Source organism: Lepus europaeus, chromosome 12 (genome assembly GCF_033115175.1).
Source record: "Lepus europaeus isolate LE1 chromosome 12, mLepTim1.pri, whole genome shotgun sequence".
Classification (NCBI taxonomy): Eukaryota; Metazoa; Chordata; class Mammalia; order Lagomorpha; family Leporidae; genus Lepus; species Lepus europaeus.
Window position 1 is genome coordinate 17,543,930 of NC_084838.1, and position 22,950 is coordinate 17,566,879.

The 22,950-nt window shown below is 40.3% G+C and overlaps 1 protein-coding gene across 5 annotated transcripts in view; it reads left to right on the forward strand.

Moving 5' to 3' along the window:
* The window catches only part of ASTN2 (astrotactin 2), a 1,014,855-nt gene that overhangs the window by 639,767 nt on the left and 352,138 nt on the right, over nt 1–22,950 (forward strand). For all 5 annotated transcript variants that reach the window (XM_062207681.1, XM_062207682.1, XM_062207683.1 and 2 more), the window contains one exon: nt 8,753–8,941. In XM_062207681.1, the coding sequence (XP_062063665.1) occupies nt 8,753–8,941 (189 nt within the window). The remainder of the gene's footprint in view (nt 1–8,752; nt 8,942–22,950) is intronic.

A 22,950-nucleotide genomic window follows, 5' to 3' on the forward strand; every position in this document is an offset into this window, starting at 1 on the left:
CTGCTAATGTGCACCCTGGAAGGCAGCAGTGTTGGCTCAGATAGTTGAGTCCCTGCCATCCATGTGGAAAACTTGATTGAGCTTGAAGTTTCTGACTTCAACCTGGCCCAGCCCAGTGCTGGTAGTTGTGTTTGTCTAGAGAGTAAAAATTCTCTCTCTCTTTCTCCCTCTTCTTTCTGCTTCTCAAATAAATAAAAGTAAACAAAATTTAAAAAATAAATTCACAACAAATACTAACAGAGAATCTATAGGGAATTATTTAAAAGAAAAGCCTATCTTCTGAGAAAGAAATATGAAAAAAATAAAACTCAAATTACCACCTCTCTAGAAATGAGCAGAAGCGCAAAGTCTGTTTGTCAGACTTGTTGGGTGTGGGCACAGCTGTAGTCAGAAGTCCTATATCATTTATTAAGAAGCAAAAAAGATTGAAAATAAACAAGTGAAGCATTCAACCAAAGAAGACAGAAAAAAATGTAAAACAAAGTAAATGAAACATCAGGAAGAAATTAATAAAATAAAAGCTAAAGTAAATGAAATAGGAAAAAAATAAGTTCTATCGATAAAATACAAAAAGCCTGTTCAAAGCAGAGAGATAGAAAGAGAACACAAATGAACACATTAGGCATGAGCAGAGGACATAACTAGAGAAGCACAGAAGATAAGATAAATCTAATATAAATACTATGTATAACTTTACAACAATGCATTTGAAAATCTTGGCGAAATGCATTATATTCTTAGAAAATATAAATTGCCACGTATGAGTCACAAAAACGTCTAAATAGGCATGCAATACAGAAATAAATTATCTGGGAGCTAAATAACTGCAACTGAAAGTAGCCATCAACCCTAGAGGACTTTATAGGCTGACCCTTTCAAAACCTCTCAATGAATAACCTCTAACTTGTATAAACTGATCCAGAAACTTTTTCCATAATCCAAATACCCAAACTAAGCAAATATATGATTATGCATCTAGAAAATTCTGAGATACATTTTAGAACTGGTCAATTATTTATGGTGATAGGGTGCAAAATCGGTTTACAAATATCAGTGACAGCCTTTCTCAAAACAGTAATAATTAACTACAAAATATGAGAAAACCTATGTGAACAAATGATCAACTTCCAATAGTACAAAAAAAATGCAAAAATACAAGCTATCTATCTACAAGGCACATCATATTCCAAACATAGCACATCTAGTCCCCAACATGATTCTAGGAAGGGAGGAGTATCTCTAAGAAAGCAAAAGAAGTACAGAGGGGTTCAGCTATTTGTCCAAGGTCACACAGCTGATATTTCATAGAATCAGGATTCGGACTCTTGTTAATGTAGATGCAAAATGCGTATTCATAACCTCTAGAATATGGTGCTTTAGATCAATGCCTGTGAATAAGCCCCATGAGATAGGTGTGAGATTTGTATGACAAAAAGTCTAAAACTGCATTGAGGCGTGGGCATCTTGCCTAGTGGTTAAGCCACTACTTAGAACATCCACATCCCATATTGGGTGCCTGAATTCAAGTATCGCTTTTATTCCCCCATTCCAGCTTCCAGTAATGGATGAAGTTAGTTGGGTCCTTGCTAGCCACATTGGAGGCCAGTACTAGCTTCCTGACTCCTGACTCAGCTCTAGCTCTTGCAGATATTTGGGAAGTGAATTAGCAGATGGAAGTTGCCTGTCTGTCTCTGCCTTGCAAATAAATTTTTAAAACAATAAATAGATATTTAAAACTTTAGTGAAATTTTCGAAATACCATTTGGTAAGTTGAGATACATACTCTCTCTTTTTTTTTTAATTAAACTTTTATTTAATGAATATAAATTTCCAAAGTACAGCTTATGGGTTAAAATGGCTTCCCCCTCCCAAAACTTCCCTCCCACCCACAACTCTCCCCTTTCCTGCTCCCAAAGACTTGAAGCTGTAAAGATGCTGTATTAGTCAGGATATGGAAAAGCTTTATTTCTGTGACAAATGAAGTCTCGGCATACGAGAAGCTTGGCTGTGATTAGGGCAGCCCTTCTCCACCCTATAGTTTGCTCTTGGAGCACACAGTCCCTAAGTTTGCCACAGCAAGGGTAGACATGGCTAAGTTCCACAAGATGTTTTGAAAGGACTAAATCTAGCAGTGTCTTATCTCCTCAGTGCCGATACCATCACTCAGAATCTAGTCAGAGTAGTCCCTACAGTCCATCTGCAAGAGAGGCTTAGCCGTGTCACCTACAAAAAGGGGCTTCATTATGCTGAGTCCATGGTGTTGTCTCTGAACACAGCTACCAGCTACCAGCAGTGCTCAGCACTGAGTCTCAATACATGTTTTGTAAGTTAAAGAAAAATTTTAACTTTTCCCTAACTTAATCTACAAATTCAGTTCAAGGCCACCCACAACACCACTATGTTTTACATGGAATTTAACAACCTGATTCTAAGACTCATCTGACGAGAAACATAAGGAAGAGCAGTCAGGAAATTTTGGAATAGAAAATCAGTGTTCATGAGCAGTAGGAGCCTTAATTTGCTATATCCAAAATATACCATAAAGTTATAGTAGTTAAAATAGTATAGAATTACTACAAGAATACATACATAGTTAAATAGGAAAAAAACCCAAGTGTATATTACATGGCATAATTGGGATTTAGTATCTGATAAAATGGCATTTCAAATTAGATAGTTGAAGGATGGCCTCTTCAGGTAATTTAGTAACTATATTTAAAATAACCAAGTTAAAATAACCACTGCCACCATACCCAAAAATAAATTCCATACATATTAAATAACCCAAGATGAAAAAAAACTTTTAAAGTCCTGGAATAATAAAGAGAAAGACATCATGGATTCCTAAATATTGCACAAAATTCAGAATCAATAAAGGTACAAGATGGAGAGGTTATAAGACATCAAAAACAGGATTAAAAAACAAGCACATTCAGGAAGAAATTTCAATATGTATGGGAGATGAACAATAACTACCCAGAAAATGTGCAGAGCATAAACAAACCAATAAAAAGAAAAGGATAGCTAGCACAATAGAAAAACTGGGAAGCACACAAACGGACGACCTATAGGAGGAGCAATGTGAGTGACCATAACATGAAACGTTGCTGAGCTTTGGAAAAATAAAATCCAAACAGAAATAAGTTATTTTCCTGAGCCCAGAGTGGCAATAATGAATATGAAAGATATGGAAAAATAGGGTCTCTCATTCATCAATGATGAGATGGTAAACTGTTAGAGAGTCTACAGACAGCCATTTAGAAGATCCATCAACATTTTTAAATTCATAAAACATTGACTTAGCAATCCTTCTTCTAAGTGTCTTGTAAAAACGTACACATGTGCACAATGATATATGTATGAAGACCTTCATTATGGCACCATTTGTAATAGCAAACAGCTATAAACAGCCAAAGTGCCCATCAATAAAAATTAGTTAAAAACATAATGATACATTTATACTGTGCAATGCCAAATAACCATTTAAAGAGAGAGATCTATACATTACTGACAGGAAAAAAAGATCAAGAAACAGCATTAAGTGCAATATTTCAACACATGGTATAATTGTGGATATGAGCTTATTGTGAAATGTGTGTGCATGTATGCACACACATATGCACATGCATATATGTATGCTGTGTACTTAATGGCACTGAAAAAAACCCTAGAAGAATACATAACAGTTAACATGAACTATGAAGTGGGAAATGCAAAACTTGCATGCATTTTATTCTGCAGACTTTGATGATGTTTACTCTTTTACAGCAATAATGTATTTATTCACAGGTGAATATGCATGTTTGTGTGTGTGTGTGTGTGTGTGAAAAAGAGAGTATGTGCAAGAGAGAGAGAAAGAGATCCACTCAGTCTATCCTGTGAACTATTTCTTCATATTAGCTAGGAACCTCCTGGGACAAATGGATGAAACAAGACTTTATGGAGCACTTACCATATGCTCTAGCACTGCCATATACACTCACTTCATCTGCACTGCTACTGTATGAGTATTAAGGGAGGAGTTACTTACATTTAATAGCTGCAAAAAGAAGATGGCAGACACCAGGACAGGACCTCCTTTAAAGAGACTTTGCATTGTACATTGGGTAGGAACTTGTGAACATTAGAAAGACAGGGCATTATTGCAATACACTGGACATTTGGGGGAACAAGGAAAAGTGACAGCTTGTTTAATGCATGAGATGTTCCTGGCATTTCGATAGAGTGATGTTAGGTCAAGCTTTCAGTTATGCTTGTCTACTTCCTTCCATTTGAGCTCTATGTCTCTAGTATAAGCTGTTGGTTCCTGCAGCCTGGGTGCATTTTCTTTCCAAACTCTCTCACACAGCCTTTTCCTTCTGTCATATGAGTCCCTGAGCTTCTTTGCAGTCAGATTTTTCCCCAAAGAAACCATTTATTTAATGAGTACAAATTTCATAAGTACAAGTTTAGGAATATAGTGATTCTTCCCATCATACTCACCCTCCCACCCCTCCTCCTTCTCTCTCTCCAATTCCAAGTCCCATTCTCCATTAAGAAAAACAACAACAACAACAACCAAAAAAAAAAAAAAACTGTTCCTCGACAGTTAAGACAGGGGTATTCATGTCGTTGCTTCTCAAAGTGTCAATTTTACTTCTATGGATTTCCTGTTAGTTATCACAGATCAGTGAGAACATATGGTATTTGTCCCTTTGGGACTGGCTTATTTCACTAAGTATGATGTTTTCCAGATTCATCCATTTTGTTGCAAATGGCTGGATTTTATTTCTTCTACTGCTGTGTAGTATTCCATAGAGTACAATCCCATAATTTCTTTATCTAGTCTTCAGTTGACGAGCATTTAGGCTGATTCTATGTCTTAGCTATTGTGAATTGAGCTGCAATAAACTGAGGGTACAAATAACTCTTTTATTTACTGATTTCATTGATTGTCTTTGGGTAAATTCCCAGGATTGAGTGGCTGGTCATATGGTAGGTCTATATTCAGATTTCTGAGATATATCCAAACTGATATCCACAGATGTTTTACCAGTTTATGTTCTCACCAACAGTGGATTAGTGTGTTTGTTCCCCACATCCCTACCAGCATTTGTTGTTCATTGATTTCTGTGTGAAAGCCATTCTAACTGGGATGAGGTGAAAGCTCATTGTGTTTTTCATTTGCATTTCCCTGATGGTTAGGGATCCTGAGTGTTTTTTCACGTGTCTGTTGGCCATTTGGATTTTCTCTTCTGAAAAATGTCTGTTTAAGTCCTTGGCCCATTTCTTAACTGAGTTACTCATTTTGTTGTTATGGAGTTTCTTGATCTCTTTATATATTCTGGTTATTAATCCTTTATAAGTTGGATTGTTTGTAAATAATTTCTCTCATTCTGTCAGTTGCCTCTTCACTTTCCTGGGTGTTTCTCTTGCAGTACAGAAGCTTCTCAACTTGATGTACTCTCCTTTGTTGATTTTGGCTTTGATTGCCCATGCCTCTGGAGTCTCTTCCAAGAAATCTTTGCCTGTGCCAATGTCTTGTAAGGTTTCCCTAATATTCTCTAGTAATCTGATGGTATCAGGTAATAGACTTAGGTCTTTAGTGGATTTTGAGTGGATTTTTGTGTAAGGTGTAAGCTAGGGGTCCTGCTTCATACTCCTGCATGTGGAAATCTAGTTTTCCCAGCACCATTTGTTGAAGAGACTATCCTTGCTCCAGGGATTGGTTTTAGCTCCTTGGTCAAATATAAGTTGGTTGAAGATGCTTGGATTGATTTCTGGTGTTTCTATTCTGTTCCATTGGTCTATCCATCTGTTTTTGTAGCAATACCAGGTTTATTTGATTATAATTGCCTTGTAGTATGTTTTGATATCTGGTATTGTGATGATTCCAGCTTTGTTTTTATTGTATAAGATTGCTTTAACTATCCGCGGTCCCGTGTGTTTCCATATGAACTTCAACAACATTTTTTCTCAATCTAAGAACAATGTCCTTGGTATTTTGATTGGCATTGCATTGAATCTGTAAATTGCTTTTGGAGGAATGAATTTTTTTAAAAAAGATTTATTTATTTATTTGAAAGTCAGAGTTACACAGAGAGAGGAGAGGCAGAGAAAGAAAGAGAGAGGTTTTCCATCCCATGGTTCACTCTCCAACCGGCCACAACAGCCGGAGCTGTACCCATCCGAAGCCAGGAGCCAGGAGCTTTTCCCAGGTCCCCCACGTGGGTGCAGGGGCCCAAGGACTTGGGCCATCTTCTACTGCTTTCCCAGGCCATAGTGGAGAGCTAGATAGGAAGTGGAGCAGCCAGGTCTCAAACCAGTGCACATATGAGATGCCAGCACTTCAGGCCAGGGCGTTAACCTGCTGCGCCACAGTGCCGGCTGCAGAGGGAGAGCTCTTTCATTCGCTGGCTCACTCCCCAAATGGATGCAGCATCTGAAGCTGTGCCAATCCAAAGCCAGGATCCAGGAGCTTCTTCTGGGTCCCCCACATGGTTGCAGAGGCCAAGGACTTGGCCATCTTCTTCTGCTTTCCCAGGCCATAGTAGAGAGCTGGATTGGAAATGGATCAGCCTGATTTCAAACCTGTGCCCATATGGAATGCTGGCACTACAGGTTTTGGCTTTACCCACTATGCCACAGTGCTGGAAAGAATGGACATTTTGATGATACTGATTCTTCCAATCTATGAACATGGAAGATTTTTCTATTTTTTGTGTCTTCTTCTACTTCTTTAACATTTTATAATTCTCATCATAGAGATCTTTGATATCCTTTGTTAAATTTATTCCAAGGTATTTAATTTTTTGTAGCTATTGTAAATGGGATCGACCTTAGAAGTTCATTTTCGGCTATGGCATTGTCTGTCTATACAAAGGCTGTTGATTTTTGTGTATTTTATTTTATATCCTGCTACTTTACCAAACTCTTCTATGAGTTCCAATAGTCTCTTATTGGAGTCTTTTGGATCCCCTATATATAGAATCATTTCATCTGCAAATCAGGATAGTTTTTGCAGTCAGATTTAATGATCTCTGCTGTACCAATCGATGAATGGGTAAATAAAGAACTGACTGCCTTATCCTACCTCAAACTGGCACAACCTAATCAGGAATGCAACTAGAAACAATTGGATTCAGAAGAGGCAAGAGTAGAAAAAGATGCCTTTGTTGTTAAACAGACCTAAATTTGCATGTCAGTGTTGCCACTTACAATGTGACATGCTTTATTTCTTGGCTTTTCATTTTGCTTAGATATACAGCAAGTATGATGACATCACTTTTTCTTCATGGTTAGATTATAAATATTCAAAATGTTCAGTGTATAGAACTACAACCATTACTGCCATTGTGGTAATTATTTTAACTACATTTCAATTTCTGAAGGCCAATGTTTCATGTGAATCTCCTAATATACCAGGGAATTAAGGTAAGATGGGAGTGCCTATCACATTTTGCAGATGAGGACACTGAGGACCAATAAACCTAAATGAATTACCTGTGCTCACATAGGTCACAAGGAGCAATATGCCATTTGTGTAGGTCTCTTTGATTGCACACTTATTCTCTTCTCTGTCTCATATATTTATGTACTCCTTAACTCCAACACCTGGAACTGGTCCATAAGAAGGTAGACACTCAAAGAATCCTGTTTCTCTATTGATTTTTTTGAAAACTGAAAACCTCTATTCCCTTCTTTCTACACTTATAACACCTCAACTCCCTGTACCTTTCTAAGAGATCGTTTTCTCTTTGTAAACATCCCCAAATCGCAAATGTTTCCACACCCCATTCAGATATCTGTTCAATCCATGGAGGAACCCATCCTTCCCTGAAAGGCATATTAAGGGTACTTCTTGGGGGCCAGCGCTGTGGTGCAGTGGGTTAACACCCTGGCCTGAAGCACCAGCATCCCATATGGGTGCCAGTTCAAGACCTGACTCCTCCACTTCCAATCCAGCTCTCTGCTATGGCCTGGGAAAGCAGTAGAAGATGGCTCAAGTCCTTGGGTCCTTGCACCTATGTGGGAGACCCAGAGGAGGCTCCTGGCTCCTGGCTTCATATCAGCGCAGCTCTGGCCATTTGGGCCAATTGGGGAGTGAATTAGCAGATGGAAGACCTCTCTCTCTCTCTCTCTCTCTCTCTGCTTCTCCTCTCTCTCTCTCTCTCTCTCTGCCTCTCCTCTCTCTGTGTGTAACTCTGACTTTCAAATAAATAAATAAATATTTAAAAAGGGGGGTGGAGTGGGGTGGGTCTTTCTGGTTGTCAGGATTGCAAGACCCAAAGAGAAAGAGTCTGCAGTTCCATGAGCTGTCCATGGTCCTGGAATGATCACCTCAAAGCTACAGAGGCAATGAAAACCTTGTTTTGTGCTACAGTCATCAACCTTGACCGACAGATACACTGGGAATAGACTCTGGTTTGAAAATCTAGTTGATAATTCCCTGTAAATTGATCTGTCATGCTTTTTTAAGTCTGCGTGTTCATGAAAACAGTTTTTAAATTTGCCTTGTGTGTGGATGTGCACGTTGGTATCCCCCTTGACTCCTCCAAAATGTCACAAATGACTTTCCTTGAATTTACCAATTTATAGGATTAATGTGCTTCTCTCTAGACACCTGTGCCCTAGATAGATTCCAGCCAGAATAGCTTTCTCCATTCTTAAACCCTGACCTATTTTTTAGGAAAAGGAGGCTTTGGTTTTAGGTCATTCCCAATGGGAGTATCTAGGGTGTGAAGCTAACTCTTGGCTTTGTTTTATCGTGCAGTTGTGTGGAAGAGTACAAGCTGGCTCCAGATGGAAAATCCTGCCTAATGCTCTCAGATGTCTGTGAGGGCCCCAAGTGCCTCAAATCTGACTCCAAATTCAACGATACCCTATTTGGAGAGATGCTACATGGTTACAACAACCGGACCCAGCATGTGAACCAAGGCCAAGTCTTCCAGATGACCTTTAGGTATGGGGAAGACACTTGCATGTTGCTGGTCTGAGTTACTGACCCAAAGCTGTGCATGATGCCATGGAGATCTGTTGTATAGGCCAATATTTTCCCAAGCTTACTGATAAACTCCCAAGGAGTGTTAGATGTCAGAACCTTTCATTTCATGGGTTCCTTTTCCACTGACCTTGCATTTATTTTTTTTCTTCCCTCCTATTTTCTCAACTCTATCCACATATTTTAAATGCAATCTTAAATCATCTTGTAAGTATAGTTAATAGAATTTTAAAATTTGTAATTAATCTTTCAGTCTATTAAAATATAAATGTTCTATGTATGCTATTCAGGCAGTTCAAAAATAAAGATACTTAATGAAGTAGAAAATAAAAATCTCATCATCCAGAAATATAAAAAATTAATATTTTCCAGAACAGTCTTCAAACACCTTCCTTCCTGTCTCTCTTTTCCTTTCTGCATATTTATCTGTTAACACACACACACACACAGACTCACACTCAGTAAATTTGTCTATAAATTGCCTTTTTTCAACAAATGTCAGACTGCTTTCCTTTCAATACATTCAGAGGTACATGAGAAATCAAATATGAAAGGAAACACTCATAAAATTAGAGATACCAAAATTATGACTAGGTTGGCCAGATTATATGAAAATTAGAAATTCAAGCTAATGGTTAGAGCTTCCTTGGATAGCTGAAGAAACTAGTACTGTTATACTTGGAGAAGAAAGAAATTTCATGAGATTTTCTTTATGCCTAAAGATCTGAAACATCATGAAATCATAAGTGAGAGAAGACTTATTACTTGTATAAGAAAGGATTCTCCTTTTTAAAAAGATGTACTTTGGACAGCCTTGCATGAAAGAGAAATATTATATTATCACAAAGCATGACCTCACCATCTGAAGACATGTAAATAAACCTCAAAATCAGGCCTAGTAAGAGATCACTATTAGAGTCATCGTTGTCTATGGTCTTTCATCTTATTAAGAGTAGTTGTAATTGTAGGAAGGCAATAATGGCCATCACTTATCAAGAATTACAATATGTGAAGCTCTTTACTACTACTACTACTAGCAGTAGTAGTAATAACAGCAGCAGCATCAACAAAAATGATGGTCACTGACATTAACTAAGCACATGCTAAAGGTACTCTTAGCACTTTCATCATCTCTGAACTTTCATGATCCTCATAATAGTCTTATGAGGCAGAGACAATCATTCTATTTACACAGATGAAAGTTAAGAACTTAAAGTAACTTCCCAAAGACCCCCTCTAAGAAATGAGAAAGGTTAAGATAATGCCATTTTAGCTTCATTTGTAGAACCTCTGAGGAATTAGGGCCACCATTTTATAATTGAAAAGTCAAAACTAGAGATATTAAGTGACTTTCTCAAGGTTACCAACCAGTGAGAGTTAGAGTTGGTATTCAGCTATAGTCTGGGTAATGATAAAGCCTTACTTTTACCTTTTTAATTCAACATACTTACTCATTTTAAGGAATACAAATGAAGATATGAGTTCCCTAAGACATTAATTCATTCTTATGGTCAGCACTTGCTTTTTGAGTATTTCCTAAGTCTCAGGAACTCCGTTGGTTACTGAAGATAAAATGGAAAATGAGAAGGAAATGGCCCCAGAGCCTCTAGCACTTCAGTATCATTGAATATGGGCATCTTATGTATTTACTTAATTTACTTAATGAAGTAGAGATACAAGATTTCAGTGAGGCAGTTAACAGTGGGATCCAATTTAGTTGGAACAGAATGGTGGGGGTGTAGCTATTGGATGAGATAGATGTAGTAAGGCTCTGAAGTCTACTGTTCAGATGAAGTGTGATTTAGATAATACATGGAAGAAGAGTAGGAGTTAGTATTGAAAAGGGGTTCAAGCAGAGACAGATGATCCAAGAAGAAGAAAAACTTGATTGGTTTTTTTTGAAATGAAAAAGTCTGGTATACATGATGCTGAGCAAGTCAGGGGACATCAGTGGGACATGAAGCTGGAGCGGTAAGAAGTGGCAGAACATGGGGATCTTAAGACTAAGTCTTTATTCTAACAGCAATGAGAGCACTCTTAAATGCTTAGATGAGGGGAGCATGCAATGATTGTATTGGACTTTTCAACCTCAACATTGCTGTGTGGGAATTAGATTTCAATGAGGGTGGAATGGGAGAGAAAAGAAATGGGTGTCATTCGGTGTCTCTTGTAGAAGCTATTTGAGTATTTCTGTGTCTTTGACCAAATTGATGGAAACAATATTATAGAGAAAAGAGGATTTGAAGAGATAGTTGTATGGCCAATTGAGCAGATACAAGCAAAATGTATGTATGAGAAAGGATTCAAGAAATGATTGGCTTGGGACATGCTCAAGCTGACTTACCTCAAATGGTAGAGTTAGAAACGTGCCAGGGGATTCCAATTCAATCCCATCAAGGTGGCATATACCAATGCCATTTCACTAGTCCAAGTGATCAATTTCTGTTCACAATTGATCATAATGATAGAACTAAGAGTCAAAGGGATCACATAAACAAGACTAGTGTCTGCAAATACTAATTGATAGAATAAAAAAGGGAGAGAACGATCCAACATGGGAAGCGGGATACACAGCAGACTCATAGAATGGCAGATGTCCTAAACAGCACTCTGGCCTCAGAATCAGCCCTTAACATAATCGGATCTGGCTGAAAAGCCCATGAGAGTATTTCAGGCAGGGAAAGCCAAGACACTCTGGCCAAAAAAAAAAAAAAAAAAAAAAAAAAAAAAAAAAAAAAAAAAAAAAATTAAATGAAAGATCTCCGTGAATGAGATCCCAGTGGAAAGAACAGGTCATCAAAGAAGGAGGTACCTCTCTCTGAAGGGAGGAGAGAACTTCCACTTTGACTATGACCTTGTCTAAATATGATCAGAGTCGGCAAACTCAAAAGGCCTCCATAGTCTTGGAAACTCATGACAAGAGCCTCGGGTGATTACTGACGCCATAAACAAGAGTGTCAATTTGTTAAGTCAACAACAGGAGTCACTGTGCACTTACTCTTCATGTAGGATCTCTGTCCTTAATGTGCTGTACATTGTGATTTAATGCTATAACTAGTACTCAAACAGTATTTCACACTTTGTGTTTCTGTGTGGGTGCAAACTGTTGAAAGCTTTACTTAATATATACTAAATCGATCTTTTGTATACAAAGAGAATTGAAAATGAATCTTGATGTGAATGGAAGAGGAGAGGTAGTGGGAAAGGGGAGGGTTGCGGGTGGGAGGGAAGTTATGAGGGGGAAAAGCCATTGTAATCCATAAGCTGTACTTTGGAAATTTATATTCATTAAATAAAAGTTAAAAAAAAAAAGAAATGATTGGCAGCCAGAAAGCTACTACTTTGCAGAATTAGATCTTCCAGTTCCCAGCAAAGTGTTCATTGTACTATTCATTTGTTGAAGCAGACATAGAATGCAACTTTGTTGGAAAAGCTCTAGGAGAAATTTAAGGATAATCTGAATTAACTACTACTCAATGCTGAAATTCTCTGATAATAGCTTTATACACTTTTAATACTCTATGAAACTGTCTTGAACATCATCTTAGAATAATGCTGCTTGGAATCCAACAGAAAAAAATAGAACTTGTCCATTTTATTTGAGGAAGGGACTTGCAGACTTGACAGATGACACAATTGCAAAATAATAAGAAAATTTAATTTGCAAAATGATGTTCCAGAGAATGCCAGTGTTGCCAAAGAGTTATCCTGTGAAACCATTTGAAAGGAGGGAGAAGGAAGGGTAAAAGGCTTCATTGAGGACAAGGCTTGCCAGCTAGAGTTTGAAGTGATAGCAAAGACTAGTACTTCTTGGGAGAGAAATAAGAGCTATAAAGACATTTCCCTGTCCAGCAAGGAACCTACCTAGTCCCAGACATGTGGGTAAGTAAGAGTGGGAGTCAGAAAAGCAGGCCTTCAGAAAAACCTGGCTTCCTATCCCAGCCCTACCCATTGTATACATAATCCTTTGCCTCATCCTTAAAAGGTGATATTTTATCCGATCCCAGCCACTCTGATAACTATATTGCATGATTGATATGTTTTGATTTCTCATGGCAATCATCTTTGTGGCTGGCGTATGACACACAATCGCATATACTAGTTCTCATTCGCTTGTGTGAAGATAGGAAGATCCACATAGGCAGTAAGATGCTAGATCCTGAAGGGACTTCCTGGAATACTGGGATTTCATTTTACTTTTGGGGAAGGAACTTGGTCACAAAGCATGTTGTTGCAGGGCCAGCCCATGATCTGAGATTTCCTGGTAGCCAACATGCTTGTCATCCTTCCCACAGCTAACAGACTTGTCTGTAAGAAGGAGCATGGCGCATTAAGGACTGGCCTGGTCACACCCAAACCCAGAAAGAATTTTAGCCCCATCAGAAGTCATCATTCTATGTAAAAACTCTGCCGCCTCTCAACCCCTTAACCTTGAGTTGTGTCTGAATAACCAGGGTCTGTGCTGCCCTGATTTTCTCATGGAGGGGAATATAATGAACAGAGGAGGCTTTTCTCTTCTGATGACAGCCACAGGATTTAGGGAACTCCCCAGACTACCATTATATTAGAGTAACCTGTTTTATTAAAACTCTGTCATCCTTGGCTTCAGTTAAACTTTCTTTGCAATTATTTCCATCCCCAGATCATGTCACCTCTTGAAGCCACATGCTAAGTTTCTGACTCCCCACTGTGGGAAGGCAAGCCACTTCTGATGAGTCTAAATTTATCTTTTTCAAGTCTCCTTTTCTGAAACCCAGAAGGGGGGAAGCTGGAGCTCCTTTGTCCTCCAAGTTCCAGAAGGCCTGCAAGTTTCTCAGTATCAAAGGCAGTTGTCATTTCTCGCCTCCTCCTCCTCTCATTTTCTCCAAGCAATCTCCGGTCCAGCCTTGAGAGTAGCCAGCAGGCACTGCCTCCAGCCGTCCTGCCATATGCTCCATTTCCTGATGACTGCCTGTCCTGGGATATCCAAATCTGTACCAGCTAAGGAGTGTCTGTGGACAGCCACAGCTCCGCTCTGCTCCCCCTGCTCCTGCCCCGCAAACCACACCTAGAAACTGCTAACAGGAAAGAGGTCTGCATGTTCATCTCTTCTCTTGAATCACTGTGAAAGCCCAAACTGCATGTCTGCTTTACAAAAAGCTTTAGAATGTAAAGTTTTTTAATTAGATGAGGATTTTAAGATTAACAAGTTCAGGGCTGGTGTTGAAGTGCAGAGGGGTAAGCCGCCACCTGCAATGCCCACAATTCTATATATGTGCCAGTTCAAGTCCTGGCTGCTCAGCTTCTCATTTAGCTGGCTGCTAATGCACCTGGGAAAGCAGCAGAGGATGGACCAAATACTTGGGACTCTCCCATCCACACAGGAAGCCCAAATGGAGTTCCAGGCTCTTGGCTTCAACCAGGCCTAACTTAGGCCATTGTAACCATTTGGGGGGTAAAACAGTGCATGGAAGATCTCTCTCTCTCTTCCTCTCCTCTTCTCCCCCTCTCTCTCTGTTACTCTTTCCAATAAATAAGTCAATCTCAAAAAAATAAAAATAAAAATAAGAAGTTCAAAACCAAGGCTTTGTTGTACAGACTTTGTTGTACAGGAGAAACTGAGGTTCAGGAAAGAATTTAACCAGTCCAGGACTCACAGTGATCTGGGACTCCTTGGGAAATGAGAGTGGGAGTTCCTGACTCCCACTTGAACTCCCTTGGTTCCTGATTCTGTGATAAGGGAAATATGAAAAGTCTTCATGTGCTGTATTAGTTTGCAGTTATGATAGCCACATGTTCTATTCCTGCTCTCGGTAGAGAGGAAGAACCCAGGTGTCAAGGGAGAATGCCAAGTTCCTAAGGAGAGATCTCAAGCAAAAGTTATCCATAGGAAACCACCTCTTCTGGCAACTGCATGAAGGCTGTGGTCTGTGTGTTGGGGGTTGAGCATGTTTAGTACCTACGGCCAGCCCAAGGGTTATATACCACGTGTGTGAAGATTAAGCATGGTGCATATGGAGACTCACACAGAAAGAAACAGGCACGGTAAGAACAGCAAAGAGAAAAAGTTCGAGAGACAAAAAAAGTAAATGCAGATAGAGGAGTCCCTGAAGAAGAGTCAGAGTGAAAGAATTAAAAAGACAGAAAACTGAGAAGAGAGCTAAAAAGACAAAAAGATAGAAGGCAAAGGGTGGGGAGTGGAGAAGGTGTGAATGGTGCGAGTGTTAATGGAGAAACCTAAATTTATAGAGAAGAAAGAATCCAGAGATTATACAAAAGTCAAAGTATAGTTTGTTCCCAGCGAGGGAATGTGGATGGTTTTTGGAGACTGGGTGGGACTGACAAGAGAGCAGTAGATTGGGAGTTAGGTTCAAATGAACACGAAGAGACATAAAAGCCGCTGGTAAAATATCCAGTCCTATGGAAATGTGAAGAGCCAACGATCTCACATTTGAATTGCCTCCAAATCCAATAAGTGATATCAGGCTGTGCTGCTTCTAGTCCCTTTTGATGTACAGTGTTGGTCTTTGTGATCCATGCAGGGTCACTATCAGAATCCCCTTCTCTTATCTCTTGATCAGTGGGGTTATGGCAGAGTGTTGGAACCAGATAAACTCATCAAAACTTGGTGGTATTTGATGCTTATTTATTTGTGTTTTATAGACACTCCCTGATCCATCCTACTTCATTCTTGCAAAGAAGAAAGGTCAACTTAGGCTATAGGCTGTAGGGATTTAGATAAACATCAGTCAAGAGCTGTTATTGAGCCTGGAGTCTCAGAAATGGCAGTGAGGAGTAGTTGCTTAGGAATGAGGTCTGAGCAAATTACAATGGCAGATTTTGCAAAACCCTCATAAGAAATAAGAGAGTCCCACTGGCAGCCAACATTTGCTTATAAGCCTTCAAGAATAACCTACAAAGAGCATGAGGCACTTAGGAGTGTTTTACTAGAAAGTCACTTTTCAATCTGGTCTGTTTATCAGATGTGCATATTGTAAAGCAGAAGAGGACAGTTTGGGGTAAGATGTGGAATTTCAGGATTTGGCACCCACAACCCACGCCTGGCAAGACAGAAGGGCTCTCTGTAAGGATTCTAGGAAAGCTGGTCTTCGTTAGTGGCACCCACTTGTTCCCAAGCTCAGGATACGGAGTCAGATTTTTTTTTTTTTTAAGTAGCCTGCAAAGCTGTCTGGCCTATAGTTTCTCTAGTGCCTTCCTGGGGGAAGGTTAATTCTACTTGCTATTTTTGAACCTTCCCTTCCCTCTCTTACTCCCTTTTTTCTCTTTTTCCCCTTGAATCATGTGTATTTCTTTTGTACTTCTAGTCCTGTATCACCTACTTTATATGTTTTCTCATGTGGTCATTCCAGTACCTATTGTAAAGCAATTGCTAAGAATTGAAGGTATTAGACAGGATGCATTAGTTTATGCCTTGCAGACAATTTCAAAACCCCAATGGCAAGATGTGAAGGTGCATATGTGTTGATCATACCACATGTGTTTCACAGGGGCCCTGGTCATTCTGGTACATGGGAACCCGAGCTTATGGGAAAATCACCTTTCTATGCTACTGGGAATGCTGTAATAGGGGTAAAGAAACTCAAATCTTATAGCTCTCTCCTGCAGATGATCTTCTTCTGTTTCATTGGTCACATCAGGTCCCATGGCCAACTCAGAATTGGGCATGCAATCCTATCATGTGCTGCAAAGCAGAAACAGAAATGTTGGGGAACTCAATATTGTCTACTGCACCAAAATACCTAGATGTTAGGCTAATTAGCCCAATAGACAAACAGCTAAAGAAATGTTAAGTTCCTGAGTTAACACTAATGCCCATTCAGCAATTATGCCTCCCAGGGGTCCAGAATCCCCTCATTTCATATCATCACCTCTGAGAACTGTAATGTTCTCTTATCCATTTCCTTCCTTTTATTCCGCCCCCCAAAACAGAATTTATCACTGAAAGAACTTTGGAGAACAGTTTATACAAATACTCCCAGACTGTTTAAGAAAATTACCTAAATTCATATAACTAGTAAATGAATACTCTGGAACTCAACCCCAAGTCTCTTGGTCTGTGCTATAGCCACTCTGGAGGCTTGGAGACGTGGAATATGACTCCTACAGAGCTACCCCAAGGCCAAAGTCCCACAGAGAATTAATGGCAGAGCTAAGCCTGGAAGCTGATTGAGCTCTCAAACCTGGGTGATTTCTGGAAGCCCATTAATTCATTGTAACAAGAGAAAGTGAAGAAGGCTAGTGGTTAGTGAGATTATTAATTAAGAGGAACATTAGCTTCTAATTTTTAGGCCATTCCTGAGCTTCTCTATACAGTAATATCCCAGCTCTCAGAAAAATCTTCAGCTTGCCACATGGAGACACCAAAATTTTGTCCCTTCTCATTGGTAAGATCTTGGAAGTGGACTGAGGACAACAATTGGAGGCTGGATCAGTGGAGTTGAGAGACCAGTTTTCCCTGGGGTTCTGAGTCCTGGTCTATCTGCAGATGGATCTACTTTTTGTGTGTCCAGTTTTCTGTAGTTTCCTGACACCTTGTATATGACTCAAGGCTGATATGAGATGGATTATAGAGCCTGGAATCAGAAGCTGGTTTTATGTTTTTTTTTTAAGAAAAATATTTTATATATTTATTTGAAGGGCAGAGTTACAGAGGGTGAGAGACAGACAGACAGAAATTTTCTATCTGCTCGTTCACTCCCCAAAATGGCTGCAATAGCCAGAACTGGGCTGATCCAAATCCAGGAGCCAGGAACTTCTTCCAGGCCTCCCATAAGGGTGCCATCCTTGGGCCATCCTCCTTAGTAGGGAGCTGAAATGGAAGTGGAGCAGCCAGGACTTGAACTAACACCAGCTTTACCCACTATGCCATGGTGCCAGCCCCTTATATTCTTTTTTAAAAACACTTCATTGAATCATGACTGACATAAATAACTATATATGTAATATATAGAATTTAATGAACTTAGGGATATGTATATATATCAATGAAACCATCACCACCATAAGTGCCATAGACGTATCTAGCATCTCCCCAAAGTTTTCTCCCACTCCTTTATTTGTTTGATTGTGGTAAGAAAAGTCTGAGTGTACCTCACAATACTATTAGCTATTGGCACTTTGCTATACCAAGATTTCCAAGACATATTCATTTCACATAACCAAACTTTTGTGCCTTTTAGCTTTCACCTCCCTTTTCCCTCTTCCTCCCAGCCCCTGCAACCATTCTTCTACTCGCTTCTTCACATTTCCAGTCCTATTCTGACATTTCTGGCAGTATTGTCCTTGATCATCCTCCCCTCTGGTTTCTGTTCCTCTTCTGTAATTGATAAAGTTATACAGATCTCAAAAGATGGGGCCTTCTGACCATGAGTACATACAGTCCTCTTCCTGTTCAAACCTCATGGCCAGGGAGGGGCTTAGGGAAATCCTTTCTGTCCATCTTAAGAGTCAGCTGGGGCTGCTCTAAGACATACTATATTTTCACAGATAAGTGGTCTGGGAAAGTGAATTTTCACCAGTATTCTCAGGCAGCTCAGATGAGCCAACAACCTTCCAATAAAATGACCTGGTGTCTAAGAGGCCAGGCCATGGGGTCAGAGTCCCTTTTGCCAATTGCCAATTATATGACCACAGGCACACTGTTTAATGAAACCTCAGCTTCTGCATCTCCAAATTGGAATGATAATACCTAGTTTCTGGTGTTGTTGATGTGGGCAATGAATTTATTAATTTTTATTCCAGGTTTTTGTCTCCTGTAGTGATAGAAATACTAAGCAGAGACTGGTATTGTGTGCAAATAGAAACAAAGTTTATTTGGCAATGGGGACATACACATACATTCATGCTCAAGTGTGAGCAACACTACACAGAGAAATAAACAACATGAGGGGACCAAAGTGTTGCCCATAACTAGGGAGGAAAGAACTGAAAATGGTACCTCTGATTTGGCAAGGTCTGACCAAAAAATGGAGGATGTAAGAGAGGAAAAGTTCTATCCAAGTGCAAGAAAGATGTGCTCAGTACCTCTAAGCAAGGTCCAAGGTGGAAAGAATGCTCTCCAGCCCTCTACCTCCTTTTATCTTCTATGCACCTAGGTCCTGGATGCAACAGGTGCATCACTGGAAGGTGGGAAATTTGACAAGTAAGAGATTATGTGGGGTGGGAGTGGGGCAGCAGCAGCTTGTAACTTTTGGCTCCACAGCCTAACTAGCTGCTTGCCATTCCCGTATCACTGTGATGATTAAATGAGATTGACACCTGCTGCATTAGGTATCATGGGGGCTAGCAGGCCCATTACTAAGGAGTAGTCTTCGACAACGTTCACCTCCATGTAGATGATTCTGCAGCAACTTGACCCTAATTCTGTCTGGGACCCAACACTGAATATTGGGCTCCTGCCCTGAGAGCTAACAGAGTTCAAATCCCATATCTTCCATTTTCTGGCTGTATGACTTTGAACAAATATCTAAACTTGTGTAAGACCAAAGATCTTCAACTACCAAGTGGGGCTTTCCCTCAAAATATCCTCCGAAGGATGTGGTTAAGAATTTAGCAAACTAATAAACAAAGGCCCTAGCACACAGTAAATGCTTATTAAACACAGTTTTGTCTGCCTTCACTTGCATTTGTATCCTCTGATTCCAAAAGTCATGCAACAGATAAAGATATTTTAGTTACCTTCTCAAAAACCATTCACTAGGCTGGAGCCAGGGTCATCCTTCGAAGGTCCACCATGTCAGACACATTTTGGTGAACACCAACCTTTAGTTAAATGCTCCAGGAAGGGGCATTTGTGGGTCTGGGAGAGGCAGGCAGATCAGACAGTAGCATAAGATGGGCAGGAGCTTGGGGTCTCCTTCCCACCAGAGTGTTTATCCTACCCTTGGAAGAAATATGATCTCTCTGGTGTGTTGAATCCCCTGTATCCTGTTGTATCATTCCTTTGTTTCTGGATGAGTGGTTTACAGTGAGATGCATCTCACTGGGAATGTGAGATTCAGCTGTTCATGTTTACTAACTGGAATTTGATAATGGGCCTGGGCTCAGTTCCAATATTTCCAGTGGTGTGTTAGTCTCTTACCTCTGGGGTGATTTTGACAAAGCTTCATGATTGGCATGGAAGTGGCACTGGCCAATAGAAAATGAGGCCATTTGGAAAAGAGTGAAGCTGAACCAATAAGCCTTACCAGACTACACTTCAGTCTTACTCATCCCTCCCTTTCCTCATTTCCATCATGTTTCCACCTCTTCATACCCTATGGTCCATTTCCCAACACCCTGAATCATAGACTGTAAAACTTTTCATTCTTAGATTCTTTTTTTAAAAAATTTGTTTATTTATTATTGAAAGGCAGAGTTATAGAGACAGAGAGGCAGAGGCAGAGAGTGAGAGAGGTCTTCCATCTGCTGGTTCACTCCTCAAATGACCACAATGACCAGAGCTGGGCCGATCCAAAGCCAGGGACCTGGAGCTTCTTCCGAGTGTCCCACATGGGTGCAGGGGCCTTAAGGGCCATCTGCTGCTGCTTTTCAGGCCATAGCAGAGAGCTGGATCAGAAGTGGTGCATCCAGGACTCGATCCGGTGCCCATATGGGATGCTAGCATTGCAGGTGGTGGCTTTACCCACTACACAACAGTGCTGATCCCTCTTCTATTCATTTCAAAGCCTGTCTTTAAAAGGGCATAGGCAGAGGTTTCTTCTATACCACACATGGACAAAGCAGGTTCAATATTCCACCTTTAAATAAGAAAACTGAATCTTAAGAGAAGTGAGGCATGGCACACAAGCTCACCCTGTAATTGATGGAGCCAAGATTCAAGAACTGCCCTCCTAGCCACTCTACATTATTCAGATAATATGTGTACATACACGTGTGTGGAGCCTCAAATCACAGGATCTTCTTAGAGCAGGAAAGCAAATAATAGCTCATCATCTTTATTATACAAAAAAACACTCCTAAAGGTAGATTTCCATATATCTCCTTATAGTCAGAACTCAATACATGTGAATTATACCAGTGATTCTCAGACTCTAATGGGATACTACTCAACTACAGGCTCTAGTCCAGTAGGTTGAAGGGAAGGCCTAAGACCCTGCACTTCACTGAGCACCTAGATCTGAATAGCTTAGAATACCTAAGTGTTAACCTGAACTTTATGGTTGCTGGGAACTGCAGCTACTTAGGTAATGCCTGAGAATGGAGAAGTGATGTTCTTATGATTGATCACTTACAAGCAGGCACTGGGGCAAGTGTTTGGTGCAAGGTTAAGATGCCAGTGGGAAGGGGCTGACACTGTGGCACAGTGGGTTAAAGCCTCGGCCTGAAGCATCATCATCCCATATTGGCACCAGTTCTAGTCTCAGCTGTTCCTCTTCCAATCCATCTCTCTGCTTATGGCCTGGGAAAGCAGGAGAAGATGGCCCAAATCCTCAGGCCCCTGCACCTATGTGGGAGACCCAGAAGAAGCTTCTGGCTCCTGACTTCAGATTGGCTCATCTCTAGCCATTGCAGCCATTTGGGGAGTGAACCAGTGAGTGGAAGACCTCCATCTCCATCTCTACCTCTCTCTGTAACTATGTCTTTCAAATAAGTAAAAATAAATCTTTTAAAAAAAATTAAAAAGATGCCACTGGGATACCCACATTCCATGTCAGAGTGCCTGAGTTGGAGTCTTGGCTCTGCTTCCAATTCAACCTTCCTGTTAATGTCCAAACTGGGAGTCAGCCAGGAAGCCTCAAGTACTTAGGTCCCTGCCACCTATGTGAGAATCTTGGATGGAGTTCTGGGCTCCTGAGACTTGGCTTGTACCAGCCTCAGCTGTTGCAGGCTTTTGGGGAGTAAACCAGTGAAAGATTGTCTCTTTCCTTCTCTCTCTCTCTCTCTCTCTCTCTCTCTCTCTCTCTCTCTCTCTCTCTGTGTGTGTGTGTGTGTGTGTGTGTGTCTTTCTCTCTCCCTGCCTTTCAAATAAATAAAATAATAATAAATAAATTACAGCTGACACTAAATCCTAAGGCCAAGGAGTCCAAAGGGAGTCTATGTGTTATAATCATCTCTGACAGCACGCAGATAATGTTTCAGCAGCCTGGTCTGGCTGTCCTGTCTTGCAATCATCTGATAGGCCTCTGGTACATAATGGAGCACTAGTTATTTTGTGTCTGTCCTGCTCTCTGATAGGTCCAAAATGTTCTCAGAGATCTGTGGCCGATGGGGAGGCACTTGGCAAGGCAGGCTCCTCACTCCAGTGTTCGCAAGCTACGGCTGGGTGCCCAGGTCAGTGCCTCCCCCACAGGCACATGTTGTAGCTTCATTCATGATCAGATCCAGCCAAAAGTTCCTTACCAGCAAAACACAGCTGGAGGTCAAAGGTGGAAGTCAAACTCCTGGAAAAGTAGCGAGAAATCTGTTTTGGAGGGGGCATTGACCTGGGTGAAGCTTTGTTCTTCTTAAGCAGTGAGACAAAAAAACTTAGGCCATCAACGCTCATTAGTTTAATTGGGGCCAGAAAGAAAGGAGTGAAGTTAAGACCTAGTAAAAGATTACTTTGTGTGTGTGTGTGTGTGTGCGCGCGCGCGCTTGCTGCAGGCAATTACAACCCACTGTTCAACAAGGTCTCTCTAATCTTTCGCCTCCTTATAGTAAGAGAAGAAAGAAAAATAGCTGCTTTAATTTTAAGTTTTATTCTTAATGTTCACATCTCTAAATATACCAATGATGATCATTTTATGAGGAAAACAGATTATACATAGCATATTTAGAATGTTCTCCAACTAACCTAAAAATGTTTCTCTGGGATGCAGAAGGTGCTGAAACAATACAAGCAGTAAGGTCCGTTTCACTTCTCTTCACACCCCCCACCACCTCTCTCTCTGGTTTGGTTTTACTTTTTTTGGCTTCAGAATGCCTGACTGTGTTCTTTTTCTAAGAAAAGGGAAGCCCGTCTGCATCATTGAGACATCTGAGGCAGAGAT